This window comes from Microcaecilia unicolor, chromosome 9 (assembly GCF_901765095.1).
Source record: "Microcaecilia unicolor chromosome 9, aMicUni1.1, whole genome shotgun sequence".
Taxonomy (NCBI): Eukaryota; Metazoa; Chordata; class Amphibia; order Gymnophiona; family Siphonopidae; genus Microcaecilia; species Microcaecilia unicolor.
Window position 1 is genome coordinate 22,741,949 of NC_044039.1, and position 26,584 is coordinate 22,768,532.

A 26,584-nucleotide genomic window follows, 5' to 3' on the forward strand; every position below is an offset into this window, starting at 1 on the left:
ACAATGGGCATTTGTCCTAAACTCAGCTGGTTTCAATTGTTTTTCTTTTTATAAATCAGTTGTAGCACAGTAATAACTAAGGGCATTTCACATCTGTCCTGCCAAAAGTAGGCTGCCATTGCACAGAGCAAGAGAAATGAATTTATGCATAGGGGCTGGGCAGAACCAAAGTCAGAATATTGTGATGTTTTGCTACGTGCTGTCCTTATAGGTGTTCTGAGATTTAAAGCAAGGCATTTCCTAGTGCAAAGGTCAAATGCACATGAGAAGCAGAAACAGCAAAAACCCAATCACCTAGAAACTAGACAGTGTCTTACTATCCAACATGCCGCCCTACAAGCAAATGTTCAATCTAAAATTTCCAAAATGGGAACTGCTCCATAAGGAAGAAACTTAACATAAGGCACAATTTTGACAAAAGGTTTTATTTTACTAAATAAGTTCAAATATTAAACATAAAATTTACATTGAGAAGCTGAAAGGAATTATTGGATTTTCACTTTCTAGAAATCTGTGGTGGGACCCATTCCTCTATCTTCTTACGAGTAGTGGAGTAAGGTACGTACTGCCCCGGGGTTGCACTTTGATTAAATTTATGATTCTCCCAAATGAATTTACGAGGAACTGGTGGATGAGTTGTTGGGGGCTCATCAGCGATGGAGTGAAGCCAGCGATGCCTTATTAAAAAAAATAATAATAATAAAAAAAGGAAGTCATAATTACATTCTTATAATAATAATAGTCAAGAAAGATACATTTACATAAAGTCATTCAATCCATCTATCTTAGGGACCGAAACAGGCACAGGTTACCACGCGACCGTGTTAAGGGCTTTTGTTTAGTTTTCCTGTACCTGCACATTAAACCACGTATTTCTGTTTTTAAAATATTTTTTCCGTCGGGGGCGTGGCATGCCGCACTTACTGCACACTAACTGGCTAATTCTTTAAACGCCGGACCAGTTACCACCTCCTAAATAGGAAGCAGTAAGTGGTCCTCCATTAACTCTCAGCAGGTACAGCAAGCTAACAGGAACATTAACCCAGATCTGCAATAATAATTAAAAAAAAAAAAAAAAAAAAAAAAGTAGGAATGCCCCTAAAAGTGCTACATACAATTTGCAGCTCCATACGGTAAAACCCCACATTAAGCCATGGTAACTGCAAATTTTAATGCGGTTTAGTAAATGGTTCCCAAAAAAATGACAAAAGTCTCCAATAAAGAAAAGCTGGAAAATAAACAAAAAAAAGTTATTAAAACTATATGTATATTTAAGTTAACTGTGATAAAACGTAGGATGTTTTCAAGAACAACTATTTCATTAGCTTCACACTTTCTCTTTATTTGAATCACATTTTGGAGCTGAGCAGAGTTTCATGCATGTGAATATGTGGAAGAGCAGCCTAGTGGTTCTTCTGCACGTCTCATATTCCGCCAGAACCGATATACTCATATCACTTCACTGGCTTCCGATCAGATACCGCATTCAATTCAAGCTTCTCCTTCTTACCTACAAATGCACTCAGTCTGCTGCCCCTCACTACCTTTCTACCCTCATCTCCCCTTACGTTCCCGCCCGTAACCTCCATTCACGGGATAAATCCCTCCTCTCAGTACCCTTCTCCACCACCACCAACTCCAGGCTCCGCTCATTCTGCCTCGCCTCACCCTATGCTTGGAACAACCTTCCTGAGCCCTTACGCCAAGCCCCCTCCCTGCCCGTCTTCAAGTCTTTGCTTAAAGCCCACCTCTTCAATGCTGCGTTCGGCACCTAACTCTTACCGTTCAGTGAATCCAGACTGCCCCAATTTGACTGCCCCTATCGGACCGACCGTTCGCTTGTCTATTAGATTGTAAGCTCTTTGAGCAGGGACTGTCTCTCTTTGTTAAATTGTACAGCGCTGCGTAACCCTAGTAGCGCTCTAGAAATGTTAAGTAGTAGTAGTGGTTAGTGCAGTGACTCAAGAACCAGGGGAACTGGGCTTGATTCCCACTGCAGCTCCCTGCGACTCTGGACAAGTCACTTGACCATCCATTGCCCCAATTTACAAATTAAGTATCTGTATATAATACATAAACCATGTTGATTGTAACCACAGAAAGGCAACATGTCAAATCCCATCTCCCCACCCCCTCCTTATTTTCCTGCTCAAGTGGCACAATGTAAACATTTCACAATGCACTAGCAAGAAATTAAGGGACTGATCATCCCTAAATTTCCATCGAATCTGCCAGGTACTTGTGACCAAAGTTCCCTCTAAGCGGAGCATATGAGCAATTGCTCATACGCTTTAAGAGTGTCGCTCACAGATTTTACATGGTTGCTCACAAAAAAAAAAATTTGTGCTATATACGGAAATGCATTGCTAATACTGGCACTCAAAAATTGTTGGTTTTTAAACCACATGAAAAAAATTTGCACACACCAGGACACTCCTTAGAGGAAACACTGCTTGTGACCTGGATTAGCCACTGGGCTTGATGGCTCTTTGGCCCAAGTCAATAAGGCAACTTTTTGTCCTTAAATATTTCTTTGGCTACAATGGACAATGAAGACATGAAAATTCTCTGCAGTTTATCACTGTGTTCTAATGTTTTCAATATATATGTATACCACAAGCAGACTGTTAGGTTTTAGCTCCAGTGCTGATGCAAACATCACACTACGAATGTACAAATGAATGTCTGCAGTATCCTGTTTTGATTCACAAATTCATATAATTAGCTTTTCACATCAGGTCCTTTCTTTAGATCATGACGCTATCAGCTCGTGGAGCAGATACACTGCTAGCCTAGAGATACAGCACTGGAAAAGGTGGGGAAAGCAAGACAAATTCCTTATCCAGCAAGGATGGTGCAACCTCTTGCAAACATTATTTATGTATCAGCAGCTTTTCACCCAGGACCAACATATAAGTCCAGTTATGAAAGTGATATTTTAAATAGGGCTGCATGTTAAGCGCGATTAACGTGTTAATCATGGATCATGATTAAATAAATTAATCGCTATTAATAACTGACTGCCCTACCTCCCTCCCCTGCCCAGTCGGTCTGGCGTCTCTTCCCTCCCGGTTTACCTTTTTATTTGCAGTAAGTCATAACCCTGCAGCAGCAGTAGCGTATTGAATTGCTGCCTTGGCCTTTCCTTCTGACCCGCCCAACCCCCTTCTGATAACTTCCTGTTTTCAGAAGGGGCCAGATGGGTCAGAAGGAAGGCCTGGTGCAGGCCGAGGCAGCGTTTGAATACACCATCACTGAAGGGCGGAAACTTACTACAAACAAAAAGGGAAACCGGGACAAGAGAGGAGGGGTGGGCAGATAGAGCTGCCGGTGGTCCAGGAGAGATGCCGGACTGACTTGGTGAGGGAGAGAGGGGAATTGAGAGAGAATCACAGCAGGGAGGCACGTTTGAGAGAGGGAGAATGGGTGAAGGCACGGGGGGGGGGGGGGGGCATATATGAGAGAGAGAATAGGCTGCATTACACGTCTTCAATGGCTGGTGGGGGTAGCTGAAACCCCGCCAGCCGAAGAAATCCATTGCCTGAGTCACCCCCTTCCTGCTCGTACTGCCTCAGGAAGTCATGCTCAGTTTGTGCATGAACTGAGCATACTCGGGAAGTGCTGACATTTGGAGGAACCCCGCTGACTCCCCCTCGTTCCTCGCGGCTATTCAATTTGCGCAAGTACTTACAGACACCTATTTTGTAGGCGGTAAGGGCTCATACCCTAATCCTGCGCTAATCAGTTATCATGCTTAGTGCAGAAAACACCCACTCCACGATAAAATACAAAACATTTTTAATGCACAGATCAGGAAATTACCAGACATCTGTACGCATCCTGTGCTAAGCTATTTTAAAGTTGTGGTAAGCACATGCTAGTTCTTACTGCAGATTTTTTCTTTTTCTGAATAGCATGTACCAGATGCCAAATTTCAGATCAGCAAACAAAAAGCGGAAAGGAAAATCCTCACACAAATTGAAGACAATACAAACAAAAAAGTGAGGACAAATGTGGAGGAAATCCAAAAAAGCTTTATTAATAACCATAAAAGGACCAGACACGGCCGTATACAGAAGTATTGACGCCACTTTTGTATACTGCCGTCGAGGTGCATCATATGTTGAGCTCTCTAATTTCTGAATTTGCGGGAAGTCCATAACCAGATTTTCTCTTGGTTTCTTATCAAGTAACAACCAAAGGAGATTTGTTTGACCCCTGATGCAGACTCACTTGCCGAAACACGGCCGTGTCGGGTCGTTTTATGGTTATTAATAAAGCTTTTTTGGATTCCCTCCACATTTGTCCTCGCCAAATTTCAGATGCCAGGGTGATCTAGCTGCTATCATTTTTCTAGCTCAGAGTTCTAGGCTGCTGTCCGTACCATGCTTAATCTACTGACTCATTCGAGAGTGTTTGGTTTTACCAACCTAGTTGATAAACAGCACCATGATGAAATAATACACACCACTGGATAAATCTTTTTTTTTCTCCAGTTGCTTGCCCTTTACCCTAAATCCGTAATAAATGTGCACCGCAGAGATTAAAGGAAAAACATTCGGCTCTAGTTTGTATATTTTCAGATTACCTATGACATCAAAATTTATATTACGCAACAACAATTAGGTATAAGGTTTTCTTTGTCAGACCAAAGACAATAAAATCCTTCAAAGTATCATATTTTAACGTACAGCAAACACCAAGTAGCAGAATATGTGCACAATACAGGACCAATGACAGCTAGGATCATCAGTTCACAGGCTAAGGTAATACGCTTTGCACTTTGTCTGTGTTGATAATCTTTTTATATTCCCTCATTTCAAGGCTTAAAAAAACCCCATTATGTCAATTGTTGCATTGCTGCTAACTCAGACTTTATTAATGCTCTTGACCAAAGTCCCAATTTATTGGCTACAAAAACCCTTTTGTCACACATCTGTTGAAAAGTGACAGCTGTTTACCAAGGTAGCAGGTCTTTGTCTCAGTATAGTTTTCTTTTAAATCATGTCTCTTTTAACAAGCAAAATGTTTTGATTAACTATCCCTTAAGATTTAAAGCATCAATAATGTGTAGACTGGTAAAACAAAACAATCTGTTTGGCTCTGTTGCTTCCTGTGCGGAATTTTTTTTTTTTTTAATCTAGCCGTTTCCTCCCACTCCTTTGGACTTCCAGCTCATCAGATCTGGCTTCTGTTGGGCCACAATGCCATCAGCCTTCGTTAACTACCTCCTGGGGCGCCTTCCATCCCTCCCCTCCCCCTCCCCCCCCCCCCCCCATATCGGCTTCCAACTGAGTCTAGCTATTGTACCGACAGTGCTCAAACACATGACACAAGCCACGGCTCCCTCTAGGTCCTGCTAAGCATGATCCTGTGGCCACCCACTGTGAAACAGCAGCATCCCCCATCCTGGCTGGCTCAGGAACTGAACACTGGCACTGAGCTAGACACAACTGTAAGCATTATTTATTGGTGACAGACGGTGGTGCTTCACTATTAGGTCAGAATAACCCCATTTCAGACAGAAAATAGAAAAAGCAATTGAGACGTCCAGGTCAGGATGTGCCCATTTCTGATCTGCCAATGTAGAGACTTTTCTAAAATACATGCAGGAATGTGTACTGGCTATGCGAGGGGGGGTGGGGGAAGCAACAAGGCAACATGCATGTCTATGTACTGGCGCACACATACACAGGGCCGCTGAGAGGGGGGGCCCGGCGCCGAAGTCCCCTCCACCCACCCCCTTCCGTCCACCACCAGGCCCCACTGAATTCAAATCATAGCGCCTCACCTCGACTTCGCTCAGTGTGAAAGAAGCACAGCAGTGGCAGTCTGCAGATCGACTCCCTTCGGGCTTCCCTCGTCTGACGTAACTTGCGCGAGGGTGGGACACAGGGAGGGAAGGCCCGAAGGGAGTCGATCTGCAGACTGCCGCTGCTGCGCTTCTTACACACTGAGCGAGGTCGAGGTGAGGCGCTACAATTTGAATTCAGGGGGGGGGCCTGGCCTCGGGCCCGGCCCAGTCTCTCGGCGGCCCTGCACATACATGCTGGTATTTCAGAACATACGTGTGTATGTCTGCCATTTTAAGAAACCTACACTGGGGTTTGCTAAGTCGGTAGTGCGGCTGGCTGTGCACTAGTGCCGAGACAGCCCGTTCACGTTGAATGAACTGTCAGCAATGCCGTGCAGAAGCCGCTAGCAGGGCTCAGTAAACAGACTCCCTAGTCATCGATGCTTCCGCAAGCTGTCACGGTGCTGATGTCATTGCCAGTGTTGCATTTGGAAGGGGGAAACTACTAGGGAGGAAGGAGGTGACCTCCCCTCATCCCTCCTGTAGAGCACTGCACAACATGAACAACTTTAAATAATCTATATGTCCCTTGAGAAGCTGTAAATCCCACTGTTAATCTTGGCAAACATAAATGTACAATTCCTCTTCTGAAATAGGGAAATGCACACGTATATTTTTATTTTTTTTAATTTTTAGAAGTCTTTATTGAACATTGTTAATTCTGAACATAGCGTACCTAACACATTCTCATTGCACACGTATATTTTAACAGAAGAATCCGCAACCAAGCGGAGAACTCGAACGCCCTACGGAAAAACACAAGTATAAGTGAGTGGGATGTTTTGACCACGGGAATACAAATCCTGGAGACAAGAATCTTAAAAAGTTTGTTTATTGATGAAAAGACTCGACACAACTGTTGTGTTTCGGCCGTCAGGCCTGCATCGTGTCGTTTATTGAGTCTCAGACCCCAGAACAGCAGCTTTGGTGATGAGCATGCTTTTTACGGCACTCGATTTGTCTACGAGCAAGCTCATCACCAAAGGTCTTTCTAAAGACCCGTACAACACACCACGTACTACCTACTGCACATATCAGCTGTTCTTCTGGGGTCTGAGACTCAATAAACGACACATTATTGAGCAAGACTCCTGATGCAGGCCTGACGGCCGAAACACAACAGTTGTGTCGAGTCTTTTCATCAATAAACAAACTTTTTAAGATTCTTGTCTCCAGGATTTGTATTCCTGTGGTCAAACATCCCACTCTCACTTATACATGTATATTTTAACCCCACCCAAAAACATGCACGGAACATGCCAGGGGTTCTCAACCCAGTCCTTGGGACACACCTAGCCAGTCAGGTTTTCAAGATACCCATAATGAATATGCATGAGATTGGTTTGCATAGAATGGTAGTGCATGAAATTTAGCTCATGCATATTCATCATGGATATCATAAAAACCTCACCAGCTACACTGGGTTCAAAACCTCTGCCATATGCATGTACTTCAATGTGATTTCTAAAATCAATAATTAACAATGTATGTGATAAGCACATACAAATGCCAGGCCTTCTAAAATAACTACCTACATGTAGTAAGTCTCTTATACGTTTGATGGTTACTTTAAATACAACTCACTTTTAATATAGCAAAGTATATTTGTGTGAAAAGAATGTTATTTGTTTTGCTGCTAAGTTTATTACCTTCTTTCTTTCCTGAGCAAATAAAATAAAATTGTATTCCATAAAGTTTGATACTGAAGTCTGAGCTGTGCTCTTCATATATTTATTAAATAAAATGTCAGAGTACAGGGCGCCAATTTTTTTTAATCGCGATTAATCACACAATTATCATTTATTTATCTATTGCCCATGGCACAAAATAAGTACCTGTATACAATATGTAAACCGCTCTGATTTTAACTGCAGTATATCAAATTCCATCTCCCTTTCCTTCCCTAAAGGGCTGATAATCTACGTCCCTCCCAACCCCAAATTCAACTTATCTCCCTTTCTCTTTCTTCCCTCCCTTTTCTCTTCCCCTATCCCTCATTCCTACTGTTCAGCACCTCCTCCCCCCCCTCATCAGTAGTAACACAAACTTGGTGGTGAGCAACACAAAAGTTCTTTTCATGGCTGCTAGAATGTACTGCTTTGGCAAGAGCTTCCACTGGTGACCCCTCCAGTTCAGTTTGCAGGTCTGCAGCTCGCTCCACTCCTCCCACTCAGGGTTCGGCATCTGCCCCCTCTCAATTCCCCTCTCCCCCCAAGTCTTCCTTCAAGGTGGTCTTCTGTTGGTTCCTGGCGGCCAAGTCTGAAGCTTTCCCTCTGACCCATCCCGCCCATGCAAAAAAAAACAGGAAGTGGCATCAGAGGAGGCAGAACGGACCAGAGGGAAAGCTTTGGAAGCAGACCATTTTCAAGGTAGGTTGACATGCGGGGGCTGATGTTGAATCCTGGTTAGAGGGAAAAATGCAGGATCATGCTGAGGACAGGGGCCAGGAGTGGAAGAAAGCAAAAGAGACATTTGGAGGAGACAGGAGATGCCGAAATGCAATTTAAGGGGGGGGGGGGGGGGGGGGGAAGAAATCAAATCGCGATTACAGAATTTAATCGCGCTTAATGGTTAATAGTTGGCTGCGATTAACTTGCGGCACATTATGTAATGAAACATTAGAGCTGTCTAATTCAGTGGTTCTCAACCCAGTCGTTGGAAAACACCCAGTCAGGTTTTCAGGACATCCACAATGAAACAATGACTATGGATACAATGAAAGTAACATAGAGGCATATTTTCAAAGCACTTAGCCTTCCAAAGTTCCAGAGAACCCTATGGAACTTTGGAAGGCTAAGTGCTTTGAAAATATGCCTCATAGTAACATAGTAGATGACGGCAGAAAAAGACCTGCACGGTCCATCCAGTCTACCCAACAAGATAAACTCACATGTGCCACTTTTTGTGTATACCTTACCTTAGTGCATGCAAATTTGTCTCAGGCACATTCTTTGTGGATATCCTGAAAACCTGACTGGCTGGGTGTCCCGAGGACTGGGTTAAGTACCCCTGGCTTAATAATACAGACAAGTGTAAAAGAAAACAGTCGTATGTTTACCTAAAATAGCAAATATATTACTTTCATACAGTGCCTACTCAAACGCCTCGGGAACAAAAAGGCTTTTAGACCCTTTCTAAATATCAAAAAAATCAGTTTCAGTAAACAAAGAAACCAGCAGGGAAATTCTTCAAAAAAATATGCCAATCTGTATGTATGAGAAGATAAAAGATACACACACATGGAGTCGTTACCACTGGGCTGACCCGTTCTCTCGACTGTTGTGGAATTGAATCAGAGTATCTCTGGGTACTGTAGATAACTTAGAGGGAAGAGTAAGGTAATTTATGAACAACAGTAAAACCACTCAGAACTGCAGCATTCCTGATAACCTGACACCAGTGCAATACAGCAGGATGAACTTGATATGGTTATAACAGTAGTTGAATGGCTAAATATTTTTAGATCTTTCCTTTGCTTCGTTGTTTTCCATTTCCATGACAAAAGCAGTCCCTGACAGATTATGACAGACAATAGAAATCATTTTAAACAGCAGACATTCATCCGAGGCATTCAGCACATAGCCTACAAGAAGCTGACTTTTCTTCTGTTTCTCTATTACAGAAGCTAGTTTCCATGGATATTTTTGCATTCCCATCTCTGCAGAGAAGGCTGCGTTCTCTACCAACTTCACACCTGACCTTCATCTCTGTGTTCTTGGGACTTCTGCAGCCAAATTCCCTTTTTATTATTCTGTCTTCTTCAGTTTCATAAAACTAAACAAAAAAAATATATAAAAAGACGTGAAGATGCTTGGCAGGGAAAGGGGATATCAACTCCGCAGACCAATGATTATTATGATGATTATTAGTACTAACTGAAGCATTCTTGCTATAATGGAACTCGTTACAGTTAGGGTTGTTTTTTTTTTTTTTTTTTTTTACATTTGTACCCCGCGCTTTCCCACTCATGGCAGGCTCAATGCGGCTTACATGGGGCAACGGAGGGTTAAGTGACTTGCCCAGAGTCACAAGGAGCTGCCTGTGCCTGAAGTGGGAATCGCACTCAGTTCCCCAGGACCAAAGTCCACCACCCTAACCACTAGGCCACTCCTCCACTGTTGCTACTATTTGAGATTCTACATGGAATGTTGCTATTCCACTAGAAGTCGGCCCTTGCAGATCACCAATGTGGCCGCGCAGGCTTCTGCTTCTGTGAGTCTGACATCCTGCATGTACGTGCAGGATGTCAGACTCACAGAAACAGAAGCCTGTGCAGCCTTCTACATGGAATGTTGCTAGTGGAATAGCAACATTCCATGTAGAATCTCCAATAGTAGCAACATTCCATGTAGAATCTCCAATAGTATCTATTTTATTTTTGTTATATTTGTACCCTGCGCTTTCCCACTCATGGCAGGCTCAATGCGGCTTACATGGGGCAACAGAGGGTTAAGTGACTTGCCCAGAGTCACAAGGAGCTGCCTGTGCCGGGAATCGAACTCAGTTCCTCAGTTCCCCAGGACCAAAGTCCACCACCCTAACCACTAGGCCACTCCTCATTCCTAGATACCGTTACACATTTTCTCCTTTAGTCAAGCAATAACATCATGGCGAACAGACTGAGCAGCTGCCATGTCTCCTTTTGTCCAAGCAGAAGTTGGAATTAAAACTCTCTGCACTGTTGGTGCAAACTCATGGCTGGATAGTTCCCATTCTCCCGGGTTCAAGGAGTGCCTGCTGAGAAAAGTCCATCTCCACATTCAATGACCTCTGGTAGTCTAAACGAGATCTCACAGGGGCTGGAAGGGCAGCGGGGTGAGAAACCGAAGAATCTTGCAACTCTGACTGTCCCTGCTTCAGTAAATAGGCCTGGTGTAAGAGCAGATCCTGAGGCAGCTGAATGCTCTGTTAGGCCCCCAAGGCTGTAAAACGGTAGCTATGCTCCGCATGCCATTCGGTCCCAACAAATTGCCACCTGTTCCCACTCTCCAGCATAAAAGTGCACACCTGCCCTGCTGAAGAGCCCGAAGACCCAAACATATTCGTGGGTTGCGTAAAATCTGAAGATGTGTTGCCGCCAGCCATTTCCTCCGCGTCCCAAGGAATTCCCGGCTTGCATGCACTGCAATGCCCCGACATTGGCACCGCTTAAGTGCCTCCACAGGATTCGCCATTCACCCCGACTATCACAAGCACAACACAATGTATCCTAAGCGGAAAGTCAAGATCTCTTGTCCGCACCAAGTAGAACTTGCAGCCCTGCAACGGTTCTGAGTCAATCTTTAGGGTGTTGTGCTGGAAAAGGAAACGGGAGAGGTGAAGGGATGGAAAAAGTAAATTCGCAGGGCACCAGAGACAGGAAATCTGAAGACCTTCCAGATACGACTCTGCAGACTCAAGCCACCCGCAAACCTCAAATGGGGACCAGTTGACCATCTGGACCAGGAGCAAAAGCACTCAGAACCAGAGGCTGAAAAGTGTGTACATCCACCTGCTGGAGATAGTGAGAAGCTGAACTGGATGGCTCAGTTTTCAGTTCTCTATCTCCACCTGCTGGTTGATAGACACAACTATCCCAGGTTCTAGAACAGTAGGAAGCTATGTAATGGAAGAGCACATTTCCAAAACTCACCGAGTCCATTTCTTTGTTATCAGTTTGAGCTATTTGATTAATTTTGTTCATTAAGGCAAGATTCATTTACTTTAAATTCATGGATTTAGCGAGTTTTGCATTTTCCTTCCGGGCTATAAGACAACAAAATGTGACATTTTGAAAGGTGGTGCAGACCTTGTATAGCCACCGTATGTATGACTGTCAAATGACTTTCAACTTATAAGTGCTTGGTTAGTTATCCAAAATCACTTTAGATTTAAACACTTATGGCTGAATACATAAAAACAGCTCAGATGTTTTCAGTTTATAAACCTCATAGCATCATCCTTTTTGGCATGCATTTCCCGTCGGAGGGGACATGCACACCTGAGTATGCCCAAGTGCTAAGAGGAGAGTGGAGCAAGGACAGAGTCAAAAAGCAGCTGCCCATACTTTAAATAAAATGGGACAGTTTTCAAATGCTAGTTTTCAGGTCACAGTCATATGGGGAACAGCAAATTTAGCTTCACTCACATATATCTATATGCACAAATATATATATATATTTCTAATATTCCTCCAAGACTTACTTGTTAAGCATGAAATATACTCACCATGGATTGCTGCCTGTTTTTAAGAGGGGGGGGGGGGAACATGTGACGAAAGTACATGATCAGCATACTTGCTTCTTCCTTCACATCACCCTAGCGTGACCTCTCTGCAACCTCTCAATAAACCTTTAGCCCCTTCCCTCCAAATGCACTCAGACACAGTCCCCTTCACTATGTCTCTAGTACCCCCCCCCCCCCCTCTGCTCACTACTTTTCTTTCCCTTCCCTCAACCCCCTTTCTCCTCATAGGTCTCTACTGGGCTAAGGACACTCTTTTTCTCCTTCATGATCCCTTGTGTTAAAAACATTGACTCCTTCCAGGGCACCAATTATGCTGAAGATGCATCTCTTATTGCTGCCTGCTGTACCCCCCCCCCCCCCAAGTAGGGTTGAAGACAGCACCACCTCTTCCTGCTCCTAGGCCCAATAGCTGAGAAAGCTCACTTGCTACAGGAATGTAGATTTTCAAAACACTGTGCACGTGTGTGTAAAAGCCTACAAAATATAGCATATGTACTTTTAAATATTACAAATTTTGGACAAAGAGAAATCCTGTGTTTTATGTGTTAGGCTCATTAGAGCTACTTTTCTGTTAATGCATCCAAAAACTACACGTAATTCTTACCGTCCCTACCAGATAACTGCCTAGCACATACTGCAGCACCTTCATTAAATAAAATATAAAGTTACTTAAAATGAGAAGTCCTGAGATTCCTTATGAGATGTTATGCTTAACTTTCTTCTTACCATGCATCATCTCACTACCAATTTAGAGTTCATATTTTATTAACTCACTTTTCCATACCAGAGTTCAAGGTGAGTTACACACAAGTACAGTAGGCAGTTCCCAGAACTAGCGGGCGTTTGAACTTGAGGTAACGGAGAGTGATGTGGCTTGACTAAGGTCACATGCAGGGGTGTGCTGGTAAATTTTTAACAACAGGCTCTTTCTCCGGACGTAGCCAGCTCTGCAGTTGGAAGGGCCAGGGGTGGCGGGGAGCAACACTTGCCTCTCTCTCCTCCCTCCCTTCGTGAGGGCACGCTAGGCATACCTTTGCTGGCAGCCAATAAATGGACTGCCACCACTCCCAACGTCTTGCTCTGAGCAGCATGCTGAAACTTCTCACACATGCTGGAGAAGTCCCAGCCTGCTGCTCAGAGCTGGAAACAAGGAGCGGGGAGCAGCAGCAGTCTATTTACTTGGTTGGCAGGGCTCAGCATCCCCACCAGCAAAGTAAAAGAGAATTCAGCAGGGGGCCCAAGCCCACATTTTGGGAGCCAGTTGTTGAAGTAGTCATGGAGGGCCCTACTTTAACAACCGGCTCCAAAAATTCTTAAAAACTTAAGGTTCTTGCGAGCCTGTGAGAGCCTGCTCCAGCACACCACTGGTCACATGGTATGTTAGTTGAGGAAGCAGGATATGAATCCTGGTTTCCTCGATTCTCAGCCCACTGATCCCAGAATCCTGCTCTCAAGTGAATGGACATCACCATCACTACTCTCAACATAGTCTACTGCACTGTACTTAGGACTCTTGCTTATTCTTAAGAGTTTCTGGTCTGTTTTAATCAGATCCAGTAAACCCTGCCCAGTGGTAAACATTTAGAAAATGGGCAGGATTTTGGAACTCCACTCAAGTCAGCGATTCTTTGTCCCATTCCCAATAAATATCTAATTTGATTAATCCTTTTGTTTTTTTTTCATTTGTTATATTCCAGACCACTGAATCAGCCTGAAGTCAAAGAATTCACATTAAATAACAATTTTTACAAGTTTAACCATATGCATAGATATGGGGGGGGGGGGGGGGGAAAGAATTAAGAAAACCTCCTGAAAATAAAAAAAGTGTTGATGTTCAGATTTCTGATTCTCCTGCAGGCTGGGTAGCTTACCATTCCGGGGGAACCATGCTTCCATCCAAGTCCCAGTACGTGTTCTTCCCATTCATTTCTCGGGTGTACTCAACCCATCGATGGCGACCTTGAAATTCAACAAAACAAATGTTTACAAAAAAGAAGCACTCCGACATCTGACCCCACAGTGACGCGAGAGACAACACTACAATGGGAGGTTATGGTACACACAAGAAACGGAACCAAAAACGTTCCAAATAAGTTACTAAAATGTTTTTATAAACAGATGACTTTTCTTTCTATTAAATCAGCTGAAGGTATTAGGAATAATACTGTAACAGACTTCTTTATAGAGTTGGAAGACAGAAAAGCAGATCAATAATAGATATATAGGAACGCTGTCCTCACTTGGATTTCAGGGCTCTGTTCTTTCCTGGTTTTCTTCTTATCTCTCCCAGCGTACCTTTAGTGTATACTCTAGTGAATCCTTTTCTACTTCTATCCCACTGTCAGTTGGTGTACCTCAGGGATCTGTCGTGGGACCTCTTCTTTTCTCCATCTATACTTCTTCCCTTGGTACTCTGATCTCATCCCATGGTTTTCAGTATCATCTTTACGCTGATGACTACCAGATCTACCTCTCCGCACCAGAAATCTCAGCCGGAATCCAGGCCAAAGTATCAGCCTGCCTGTCTGACATTGCTGCCTGGATGTCTCAGCGCCATCTGAAACTAAACATGATCAAGACTGAGTTTCTTATCTTCCCCCATTCTCTATTTCTGTGGATAACACTCTCATCCTCCCTGTCTCATCAGCTCATAACCTTGGGGTCATCTTCGACTCCTCTCTCTCCTTCTCTGCACATATTCAGCAGACTGCTAAAACCTGTCGTTTCTTTCTCTATAATATCACCAAAATTCGCCCTTTCCTTTCTGAGCACACTACCAGAACCCTCATCCACACTCCTATTACCTCTCACTTAAGACTATTGCAACTTGCTTCTCACAGGTCTCCCACTTAGCCATCTCTCTCCTCTTCAATCTGTTCAAAATTCTGCTGCACTACTTATATTCTGCCAGTGTCACTATGCTCATATTAGCCCTCTCCTCAAGTCACTTCAGTGGCTCCCTATCCGTTTCCGCATACAGTTCAAACTCCTCTTATTGACTTATAAGTGCATTCACTCTGCAGCTTCTCAGTTCCTCTTCACTCTTATCTCTCCCCTACACTCCTCCCCGGAAACTCTGTTCATTGGGTAAATCTCTCTTACTTGCACCCTTCTCCTCCACTGCTAACTCCAGACTCCGTTCCTTTTATGTTGCTGCACCATATGCCTGGAATAGAGTTCCTGAGCCGGTACGTCAAGCTCCATCTCTGGCTGTCTTCAAATCTAAGCTAAAAGCCCACCTTTTTGATACTGCTTTTAACTCCTAACCCTTATTCACTTGTTCAGTACCCTTATTTTATCATCCTCACCTTAATATTCACTTATCTCTTGTTTGTCCTGTTTGTCTGTCCTAATTAGATTGTAGGCTCTGTCGAGCAGGGACTGTCTCTTCATGTTCAGGTGTACAGCGCTGCATACGTCTAGCAGCGCTATAGAAATGATAAGTAGTAGTAACTTTATTATTTATGTTTCATACACAAGTATTGCCCGACACAGGCCGTGTTTCGCCCAGCAGAGCTGCGTCAGGGGCTATTGAATATACTGTATTGTAGAATGCTTGTGTAAGGATTGAAGTTTATTCCAACAATTGATGTTGAATCACTTTTCCAGCGACAGTCTTGTGCCGTTTGGTGTAATTAAGGTCGTTCCTTATTAGTAGGATTACAGCCAATGCTGGTTTTTTTACGATTTTGGTGAAGTTATTCAACATCAATTGTTGGAATAAACTACAATCCTTACACAAGCATTCTACAATACAGTATATTCAACAGCCCCTGACGCAGCCCTGCTGGGCGAAACACAGCCTGTGTTGGGCAATACTTGTGTATGAAACATCAATAATAAAGATCATATATATCTACTATTGATCTGCTTTTCTGTCTTCCATCTTGGAGTTTGCGGATCGTTTGCCTTGCTGTTTCTTGGGACCCTTCTTTATAGAGTTGACTCAAGAAGACTAGAGAAAAATTATTTTACAGCTTTTTTCTTAAGTACTATGCTGCCAGATGCCTTTCGACCCCTTGTGAGTTTATATGAGAGCATGCTACATCCTGATAGGCTTCACAAGGGTATGACATAAGAAGGTAAACTAGGGCTCCCCTGGTGAAAAATACAAAGGGCCCTGTTTATTAAGGTGCGTTAGTGTTTTTAGCGCACCTAAACTTAGCATGTGCGCTAACCATGTAGGTGCCTATAGGGATATTGTAGGCACATACATGGTCAACGCATGTTAAAAATATTAACAAATGCTGCTTAGTAAACAAGACCCAAAGTCTCTAATCACGAATAGAATATGAAGTTGATTTCTCCATGTGAAAAAGCCCAGTGCTACTCTTTGGCACTATATATCATTTAATTGTTTACTATGCAAGCCAGAATGGTTCAGAGGACAAAAACTGTACAATAAACACACAATGTAGCTTAAACTAGGAAATCCATTATATGATGGGGCAGAACAGATGCAACTTCCATACTGAAGATAAACCACATAGGCACTCATTCCAACAGTCATACATAGTTATCTAATAATTAGTATCTTCTTGTACTCTAAAGCACCTCAGGTTGGTTGCATTTAACTAATTTACCTTCTTGAGATAAGATGCTGTAAACAGATTTATGTTTCAACTGTTTTTATTGATGATACTGTAACAAAACCTTAATATACAACCATTGATAAAGCCATTGATATAACCTTTTGATCAAACATGTCTGTAACTTGTGTCACCAATTTTTATTTTGTAACTTTTTTCTCTCCCCCCTCAGCCCCACAAACTACTATCGCTGTACCCAAAAGAAATTAACATCCTTTGTTAAAGTGAATATTAAAGAATAATAAAATGAAAGATTGTTGTCACTAATTTCACATATTGTGTTATATTTATCAAGGTACCTTGTTTAGATTCCTAATCCCTCCCTTACTTAGACTACCGCGCTTCTTTCCTTTCTTCATGGTGTCTACTATTTCAATCCCGCAACAAACATCTGTCTACTTTGATATTGTTGGATAATACAGAGCCAGCCCCTCGTTAAATCTCCCTCTGCTTTCTTCGCCTATTGTCTCCTCCCCCTCTTGGTATAATTTACTTCTAAAGCGTGTGAAACTTATTTAAAACAGCACTTCTTGCTTTATGGGAAATAGATTGCAAATACTTATTCCAAATGGAGACAAAAAGTTTTCCTTTTTTTGGACTGCTCTGGGCTGCTCATGCCTTGCTGTAAACAGATTTAAAAGATGTCCAATAAAATCAAACAAATGCAGAATTCTCTTACGTCCTAGTACACACAATAAATTTTTAATGTTTGGTATTAACATTCATCTTATAGGAAGAACATAACGAATTTAGATCACATTCTTACCAAAGAAATATCGTTGGTCTTCAAAGTACTTGTTTCCATACTTATCAACTCCAACTAACGCACCAGTCTTCAGATCATTTACCCTGCAACAGTTTAGGGCAAAGAAACTTGTTGAAAACACAATAAGCAATAAACTAATTCTAAGGTTTAAAATTTGACTCGTTTTCACACAGGAATTTAGGAAGTCTATATACACTATTCATATATAATGGGGTGCCATTTTCCTTTAAAAGCAGAAATAAAGAAAAGAAATGCAGGAAAAAATATAACATTTGTAAGAGTCTATTATTTAGGAAAAGGGATCATATTCATAATTTTTTTGAGTATACAAAAAACTATAAAGAAGGTAAAAAGATAGGAAAACAGGTCATAATATAATCAGCAGCTGCTACTAAATCCTCTTTACTTGGGTCATCCAGAACCTTAGAAAGTAATTTCTTTGGGTTCAGTCCTGTTTTCTATAAAGTTCTGAAAGTAAGGTCCACAAAAGTTTATTACACAAGGAAATGTTAATCTGAAAGTAGCTCCCGAGGTTACTCCTGCTTTTTAGCTATGAATAAATGCTGTCTAAACTGAGTCAAGTTTCAAGTAAGGATTTAATATCCCACCCGTCAAACATATGGAAACCATGGCACCACTTCCATCACCACCGCCACTGACCCCAGAATGTGGACGCAGTATCAGATCCAGGGACTGCCTTGACTGAGAAGACGAATCTGTTGAACCTGCTTTGACCTCTTGCACCAGTTAGAATCTACGGTTGCCTGAACCTTGACCGCTTTAGTTCCCTTTTGACAAGGAGACTTCAAGAAGAGGAGCTACTGGGTGGAAGAACTCCGACTTGTAACCTTCTATAAGAATATCAAGAACCCACTGGTCTGACGTGATTTTAGCCTACTCCTCCCGAAACTCCTGAAGACATTCTCCCACTGGAGGAAGAGAAGATCGGACCATCATTGCGAAGCTCAGAAGTCATTGGGCACTTTAGCTGAGAGGACTTCCTGTCCGCACAAAAGATGATCTGTGTGCCCGAAAGTGAGACTTCTGACCATATTACTAATAACCAGGTCAGTACCGTCTGCTGTCTCGAAATGAAGAGCCTATGAAGACAGACAACCAGAGGCTTTCGGCTTACCCTCCAGTAACCACTGTGGCTCATTTTCCCCCGGTTCTTTCTCCATGTTATGGAGATCTTCTAATAACCACTTGCCCCAAAAGGGCAGTTTAATTAAGACGTAACTTCTGCTATCCAATGCTGTACCTAGAGTTGCCGACCATAAGTCAAAAACATACTGCGGGACGAACTCGTAACATGTCAAACAACATCCACCAATTAGGCCAACCTCACTTCCAGCTGAGCGTTATGGCATACTGTCTTGTGTTACAGACTGATGCCACTTCAGGCACGCTCTTGCCACAAACGAGCCCAATGACTGTTGCTTGAAGGCTCAAAGAGGCCACTTCAAAGGCTTGTTTCAGCGAGCCTTCTGGATTCCTATCCTATAGGTCTTTGGGGGCAATACTCCCTTTTCCACTGGCAAGGTGGTCTTCTTATTCACCACTGTAACAGGAAGCTGCAATTTATCTTTCTCCTCTGGAACCAACAGGCAGAAGCAGCAAGTCATGGCTCTTCCCACAATCAACCCTCTCATCCAATGAGACTCGTTCTGCTGTAATCAGGTCCTGAATGTCTGGATGCATTGGGAAGGCCTTAGAAGAACCTCAAAAGCCCCTTCATGATAGATGAAGATGGAACTCCAAATGCCAAAGTAGAAGACTGTTTGTGCCTCAGAAATAAGAGTACCGTGCCCTTTATGAAACCACCTCAGTACTCTCCCTCCTCTAATGCCTCCTTCAACAATGACTCCTCTGAACAGACCGAGACCACATCAGATAAGGAGAAGCAGAGACAGCCTCATCTGCCCACTCCTGCAGGTCTAAACTAGTCTTAGGAGCGAGAAACTGCAGAACCTTGCGGCAACTCCGATTCTCCCTGCTTCAAGTAAGTAAGCCTGGTTAAGAGCAATATAAACTCCGGAGAAAACAAAAGATACCAATGCAGATGAATGGTCTTGTCTGACCCTGAGGCTGTAAAATGGTGGCTTTCCTCCATGCATGTGGGATTCCCAGCCAATTACTGGCACTGGCTGGCTCAATCAATTGTGTGCACAAATCAGCTATGTGCGCTGATTTGCCTATGCAACGTTAGTCACCACATATATAGAATCCGGGGAAAATCCTCAAGCTAATATTCTGTGTATTCTGGCTGCAAATAGGACATGACCTTTTAACATACAACTCCCTGCATACTAATAATCACTAATGAAGGCTTAATTGTTTTCTGCAGTGATTAGACCTCATTAAGACATCAAACACCCCAGCTGTCCTCTGAATCAGTCTGACAGCAGAAGCACTCTCCTGCTCTCCAGAACTATCTTGGAGACCTACTCACGGATTCAGCCGGAATACATTCTTTTTCATCTACACACATAGCAGTCAGAGTTGAATAGATCTTATTAGCATTTTATTATTCCCAAACTGACCACCACTAGGTCCTCAGCAATTTTTTTTATTTGGCACCAAGGTTATGGAACAATCTTCCTTCTAATATCAGAGCTGAGCTTTCCCTTTCCCTTATCAAACTGAAGTCCTATTTGAAGGCTCATTATTTACAGTTAGTATTTAACCTGCCTGTTAATTAGCAGTTGTGGTGTGTACAGCCCATTTTTAGTTCTTATGTCGTATGCACGTTGTGTGTTCTTTCCTATTTTATCGGCGTTCTTTTCTTTACACAAATATGTCCAATTAAAATAGCAAACTGCTTTGGTCTTTCATTAGTTAAAGCAGTATATCAAGTTTTACAATAAACATACATTTTTTTTGCATGGTGAACTCTAAGGGGCAATAATATATTTGGGGGGATTGTGAAATATGCGTTACAGCACTGGAGGTGCAGGTTTTATATTAAGTCTCTCTAACCCTGCACAGAATTCAGATTTTACTTTCACTAGAATAATGACCAGTTCTAATGGTAGTGTTACTGGATGGCTGTCACTGAGAGAGAGATCTCTTTACGTATAGAAAACACTTGAGACTTTTTCTTGTAATGTCGTTTATAGCTAATTTAAAAAGCAGGGGGGGGGAGGGGGAAGAGTTGTGGTGTGGTGGTGGGTATGATGCGTGGAAATGTCATTTTGGCTTGCTCTCCTATTATAATCCCTAATTCTTCTGTCCAGAAACACTAGTCTGCCGGCTTCCCCACCCTGATTGACAGGCAATTGCCTTGCAGATCGTGAGGAGAACCTCTGCACCATTCAACCGTCCCCCCACCTTCATAACAAAAGTGAGCTCAAATTTTTTAAAAAAATGGAGGGGGGGGGGAGGGTTAATTTTGAATATCTGTCCAGGATGCAGGAAAAGCTGGCTATGGCTTTGCTTTGGGAAAGATTAAGAGAACACAAATTGGAGCAAATTCAACTCTTGGGTAATGGGCAACAAGGAATAAGAGTAGACAAAACAGCGAAGATGACAAAAAAAGCAAAACCAAAAATATATGGAAAGGATGACACTTCTAAAATATGAAGCTTAAAAATGTTTATTAATCATAAAAATATTGCAGGGTAAAGGAGACTAGGACTCGACACAGCTGTGTTTCGGTCGGTGAGGCCTGCGTCAGAAGTCTATGACAAATACAAATATAAATTAACTTAAAAAATAAAAACAATTAATAGGCTGCTCTTATACATCTATATGTTGGTTTTTCAGATTGTCACTTATTGTTTTAATTTTTAGGTTAACTTATTGTTTTAATTTTTAGGTTAATTTATATTTGTATTTGTCATAGACTCCTGACGCAGGCCTCACCGACCGAAACACAGCTGTGTCGAGTCCTATTCTCCTTTACCCTGCAATATTTTTATGATTAATAAACATTTTTAAGCTTCATATTTTAGAAGTGTCATCCTTTCCATATATTTTTGGGTTTTTTTTTTGTCATCTTCGCTGTTTTGTCTACTAGCGAAGACTAGTTTCTTCTGTTTTTTCGCAACAAGGAATAAGTGCAGTGATTTCCAACTCCTTGAGGGTCACATTCAGCTCCAGTTTTCAAGAGAACCAAACTAAGCAAAGTCTGGTCCCTGGACAAAATGTAGATGTTAACTTGGCAGGAAGCTGCCTACATCTCTTTACAGAATACTAGCACAAATCCTGAAGAATTGGTCCTACATTGAAGGCACACGACATTAATGCCTGCCAGGGTTCTCAACCCAGTCTAGAGTAATTACAATAAATATGCACGAGATTGGTTCCTCCACTGCATGTAAATCTGATTGTGGGTATCCTGAAATCCTGCCTGGCTGGGTTGAGAAGCAATGTTATAAAGTATATATGTATGTATGTATTTTGATTTTAATAAATGTAAATTGTAGCGGTTAATGCAGTGGGCTCTGATCCTAGTGAACTGGGTTCAATTTCCACTGAAGCTTCTTGCGACTCTGGGCAAGTCTTTTAACCCTCCATTTCCCCAAGTACAAAATAAGTGCTTGCATATAATATGTAAACTGCTTTGATTGTTAAGCACAGAAAGACGGTATTTCAAGTCCCCTCCCTCCCCTGAGCATGCTTATATTCTATAAATACACGCCTAAAACAGGCCTTTTACACATGTAAATTTCATATATAAAACACCGGAAGATTTGTAAAATTTTCCCATTATAGCTAACCTAAAACATCTGTTTTCAGCCCTCCAGAACCAGAGCTGGGAATTTCTAAATAGTGCGGTAATGCAGTTTATAAGTGAAACTACTTTCTGTACTGGAAGGATTCTATATTTCACTAATGGTAAGGACGGCCATTCTCTTTATAATTATATACCACCTTTCATCATGAACACAAAGTGGACTATTTTAAGATAAAAATACATTAAAACAGATTTCTGTCATCCAAAAATCCAATATTTTTTAAAACTACAATTACAGTGTAAAGAAAAAAAATAGCATTTTGTCTGCCTATTTGTTAATGTGTTTTTCTGCAATCTGTCCTGTTTTTTTTTATTTCATAAAACTTATATCCCGCATTATCTCCAACTCTAGGCAGGGTAAAAGAATACATACAACATAAATTTCAAACAATATCAATCATTGATTTACCACCTTTTTGAAGAAATTCACTCAAGGCAGTGTACAGCATATAACAATTCTCATTGGGAAAGGTGGACTATAAGTTGTATTGTATATTAAATTATTTTTGGGGGAGTGGGAAGAGAATAAACCACGTCAGAAAAATTGGCATTTTGCTGCTTGTGTTTAAGATCGGGTGTGCTGTAACTATTTTCATCTGATACTGTATTCTACCTTTAACGTGATGGGTACAAGTGGATTATAAATACTGTACCTATTAAATATCAAAATATTTAGCATACAATGTTCCAGTTTCTCAAAATCAGTAGTAGAACTTCAGAAAAATACTACAGTACTTCTGAATATTCTTTCAAAAATATGTTTCGACAAGGATAATGGAACAATGGGCAGGTCATTCTTTCACTTCCACCACAGCCACAGGAACTCAAACTCCCTCTTTCTCCTCAGTCTCTCTCTCATCAGTTTCCACTTCTCCTTCCTTTGTTGGTATCTCTTTACTCTTCTGTAACTTTTCTTAAATCTTTCAGGTCTCATATACTGCTCCACTCCATTTTCATCTCTATCCTTCCAGTCTTTTCCTGGAAGAGGCCACATGTCTATCTGCTGCCATGTTTATCTGTCTCCCATATCCTCATCTCTCTTCTCTATAGCTTTTCCATTTTCACCCCTTGTCTTCTGTTACAGTTAATTACATTTACTATACCACTTGGCTTTAAGAACACAGTGGTAAACAACAAAAAATAGAAAATAAGGAACTTCAAAAATCAAATAAAAAAAAGCATACTCTCTCAAGACCATAGACCCCAATACAAATTTTAAAAAAAAGATCAAACACAAAACACAGCTGACTCCCTGAAGAAACCTCACCAAACACTACAGAAAAATAATGTTTTAGCATTCCATTAAATCATCTCAAAGAGTCTTCAGCCCTCACTGCCAAAAGCAATGCATTCCACAAACTTGGGCCCAAACAAAATGTGACCGTCCAATGCACCCTAAATAACGAGGGCACCTGCAATTATACTGCAGTTTCCAATCTTTAAGCTCTCCCCAGAACATACTGCCTCACCAGTTCGGTCAGGGTAATATATGCTCAGGTCTGTAATTCCCAACCTCCTCCTTACTTCCGCTCTTTTTCTGGGGGACCACATCCGCCTTTCTCCAGCCCTCCGGGACCACTCCAGCCTCTAAGGAAGCACTGAAGAGCACAGTCAGCAGAGACACCAGAACTTCTCCAAGTTCCTTGAGTACCCTCGAATGGATCCCATCAGGCCCCATCGCTTTGTCAACTTTTAGTTTAGCTAGCTCATGAACACAGTCCTTTGTGAATCTGTCCCAGTCTACCATACATCCATCCCCATCTGCATTTGTTTCCTGCGGTCCTTCCCCGGCCTTTCATTCGTGAACTCAGAACAGAAATAACAGTTAAGCAGTTCAGCTTTATCCTCATCAGCTTCTACATATTTTTCCCCCTCCTCCTTTAATACTGAACCAAACCATTCGGTGATCACTAGATGCCAACTAATCTCCCACTGTAACATCAGATACATTTCTGCTAAAGATGTTATAAACTATGATGTGGTAAGATGTCCAAACATTAGAACCATTTTCACTGTTTTTCAAATTTTGAGTCTGTAAAAAAAAAATTGCAAATAAATATTAACTATTAAAATATGAAGAAAGATGTTTTTAATTTTCACTTGGGGATTCATCGAGCCATACAATGTTGACCAAATGTTTGCTTAAAATTTTTGCACATAATTGTAGCACCAAGCACTTCATAGTATAAGATACAGAAATAGTTTTCATCTCCTGGTTTCTGATTGCACTGATTATTTCCTATCTGGTACAGTGACAGAAAACTCACTTGGTACTGATACTTCTGTAGCAATGTTATGCTTGTTTATCTCTTATCACTCCTATTTTGATATCAAGCTTTCATCAGTTGTATGGGAATATCTCAAATGCCTACTTATGTAGGTACTCTACCTGCAACTGCTCCACAATATTTACAATGCATTATGTTTACCAGTCAGCTTGTCACAAGGGTTCACTTCCATTAGATCCTTTCCTTCCTGCTAACATTACCTCCATTTCAACTATAACTTCATAAAAACCAAGCAGAAGAGGCTACAAATCAGGGAAGTCCAGTTCAAATGCCACTGCTGTTCCTTGTGATCTACAGCAAATTACATCTACCTTCATTGCCTCGGGTGCAAACTTCTCCCGATACTAAGCCAATAGCAATATATATATATATATATATATATATATATATACACACACGTGGCCATCAAGGGCTTAGGTTTTCCACCCCTTATCTACTGCATCAAATACAATTTAGATTAAGACTTCTTAAACTGTGGGTTATAAAATCTGTGTTTGAGGTTGTGACCTGAGCAGGAAATATCATCAGCCTGCATCGCCAGAGGCTGCATACGTTTTGTGGTCATGATAAAGTGGTTGCGGCCACAGCAAATGGATCTGACTCCTGTGTGATTGCCTTGTATCCCTTATTGTCTCTTTTTTTGCTTGTTGGTAAACTGCCTTGTCCTTTGGAAAGGCAATATATTGCGCAGAATAAACCATAGTGCCAAGGCAGTCTGTAAAGATATTCAGAGGCACTATCTGGATAGTGCTGTTGAATATTTGTCTCCGTGGAACTTCTCTGGGTAGCAGGCAAGTCTTTTTATCCTTTGTCCCCTTTAAAGATTGCAAACCACCTAGGGACATGTCACTTAACCCTCCACTGCCTCAGGTACAAGTTTAAATTGGCAACCCTCCATGGACAAGAAAGAGCAGTGGTTGGGAGGCGGGGCTAGTGCTGGGCAGACTTCTACGGTCTGTGCCCTGAAAAAGACAGATACAAATCAAGGTAAGGTATACAAAAAAGTAGCACATATGAGTTTATCTTGTTGGGCAGACTGGATGGACCATGCAGGTCTTTTTCTGCTGTCATCTACTATGTATGTTACTATGAGGCATATTTTCAAAGCAATTCGCCTTCCAAAGTTCCACAGAAACCTATGGAACTTTGGAAGGGCAAATGCTTTGAAAATATGCCTCTATGTAACCTACCCTGAGCTACAACGGGCAAAGGCATGAACAAATCCCTTCCGTTTTATATCTTGTCCTAACTGAGCCTGCAAATGAAAATGTGGGATACAAATGCAATAAATAAAAAATAATGAGCTACCTCTGAACTTACAGCCAAAGCTGAGAATGAAGACCAGAGCATTAGAAAACCAAAAGCAACCACAGTTATTTGAAACATCGTTTTCACCAATAAGCGGCCCGTTGAGCTTCAAGCTTGAGGACCACCTGCCTTTTCTCTGAAGGTCCTGTCCCCGGGGCGCAACGTCTGCAGCAGTGACCGCCACCAAGCAGCCAGGAAGGTCAAGGGCCAAATAATAAAGACAGCAGTCACCATTTGGCCGAGCTTGGAGAAAGGAAGGTACCGATTACCTCAAAAGCTGCCAGAAGGAGCCGAAAATCCCGCCGTGTGAGCGGATCTGCTGCAGCCCCCGCTTAAAGACCTGCAAATACTCCATCTTCGGCCGCCGGAAACAGCTGCTCACAAACAGTAGAGAAAACGTGCCCTGCTCGGAGCGACACACACGTTGCTCCAACCATAGAGAGTGCGGCCGCGCTCCGCGAACAGCGCCACGGTGAAATAGTGCGGTACTGCCACGCCACCGATTAGAACACCCTGCAGGAAAAAGGACAGATTGAGCCAGTCCGGGATTTAGCTTCCATTGCTTTTCAATGGAAGTAAAATCCGGACTGGCTCAATCTGTCCTCTTTTTTCTGGAGCCGCCACTGAGAGCAGGAGAGGACATGACGTCAAAAAGTCGAAGCCACTTAGGTTAGTCTGTTTCCCCTTCCACACGTAGCCGTCTTCTGCATACACTCAAAACAAACAAACCTTGGAGCAGCTGTATCCACGTTGTCGTTCTTAATTGTTGGTAGCATTTTTTTTATTTTAACCACATGTAAACGGATGTACACAGAG

The 26,584-nt window shown here is 42.1% G+C and overlaps 1 protein-coding gene across 1 annotated transcript; it reads right to left on the minus strand.

Annotated features, from left to right (window-relative positions):
- Nucleotides 1–406: 406 nt before the first annotated feature.
- On the minus strand, nt 407–26,174 carry NDUFA12 (NADH:ubiquinone oxidoreductase subunit A12). Its single transcript, XM_030215366.1, has 4 exons — nt 26,038–26,174; nt 17,435–17,517; nt 13,951–14,038; nt 407–677 (listed from the first exon to the last, which is right to left on the minus strand). The coding sequence occupies exons 1-4, from the start codon at nt 26,121–26,123 to the stop codon at nt 497–499; spliced, it is 438 nt and encodes a 145-aa protein (XP_030071226.1). The 5' UTR covers nt 26,124–26,174; the 3' UTR covers nt 407–496.
- Nucleotides 26,175–26,584: the final 410 nt, after the last annotated feature.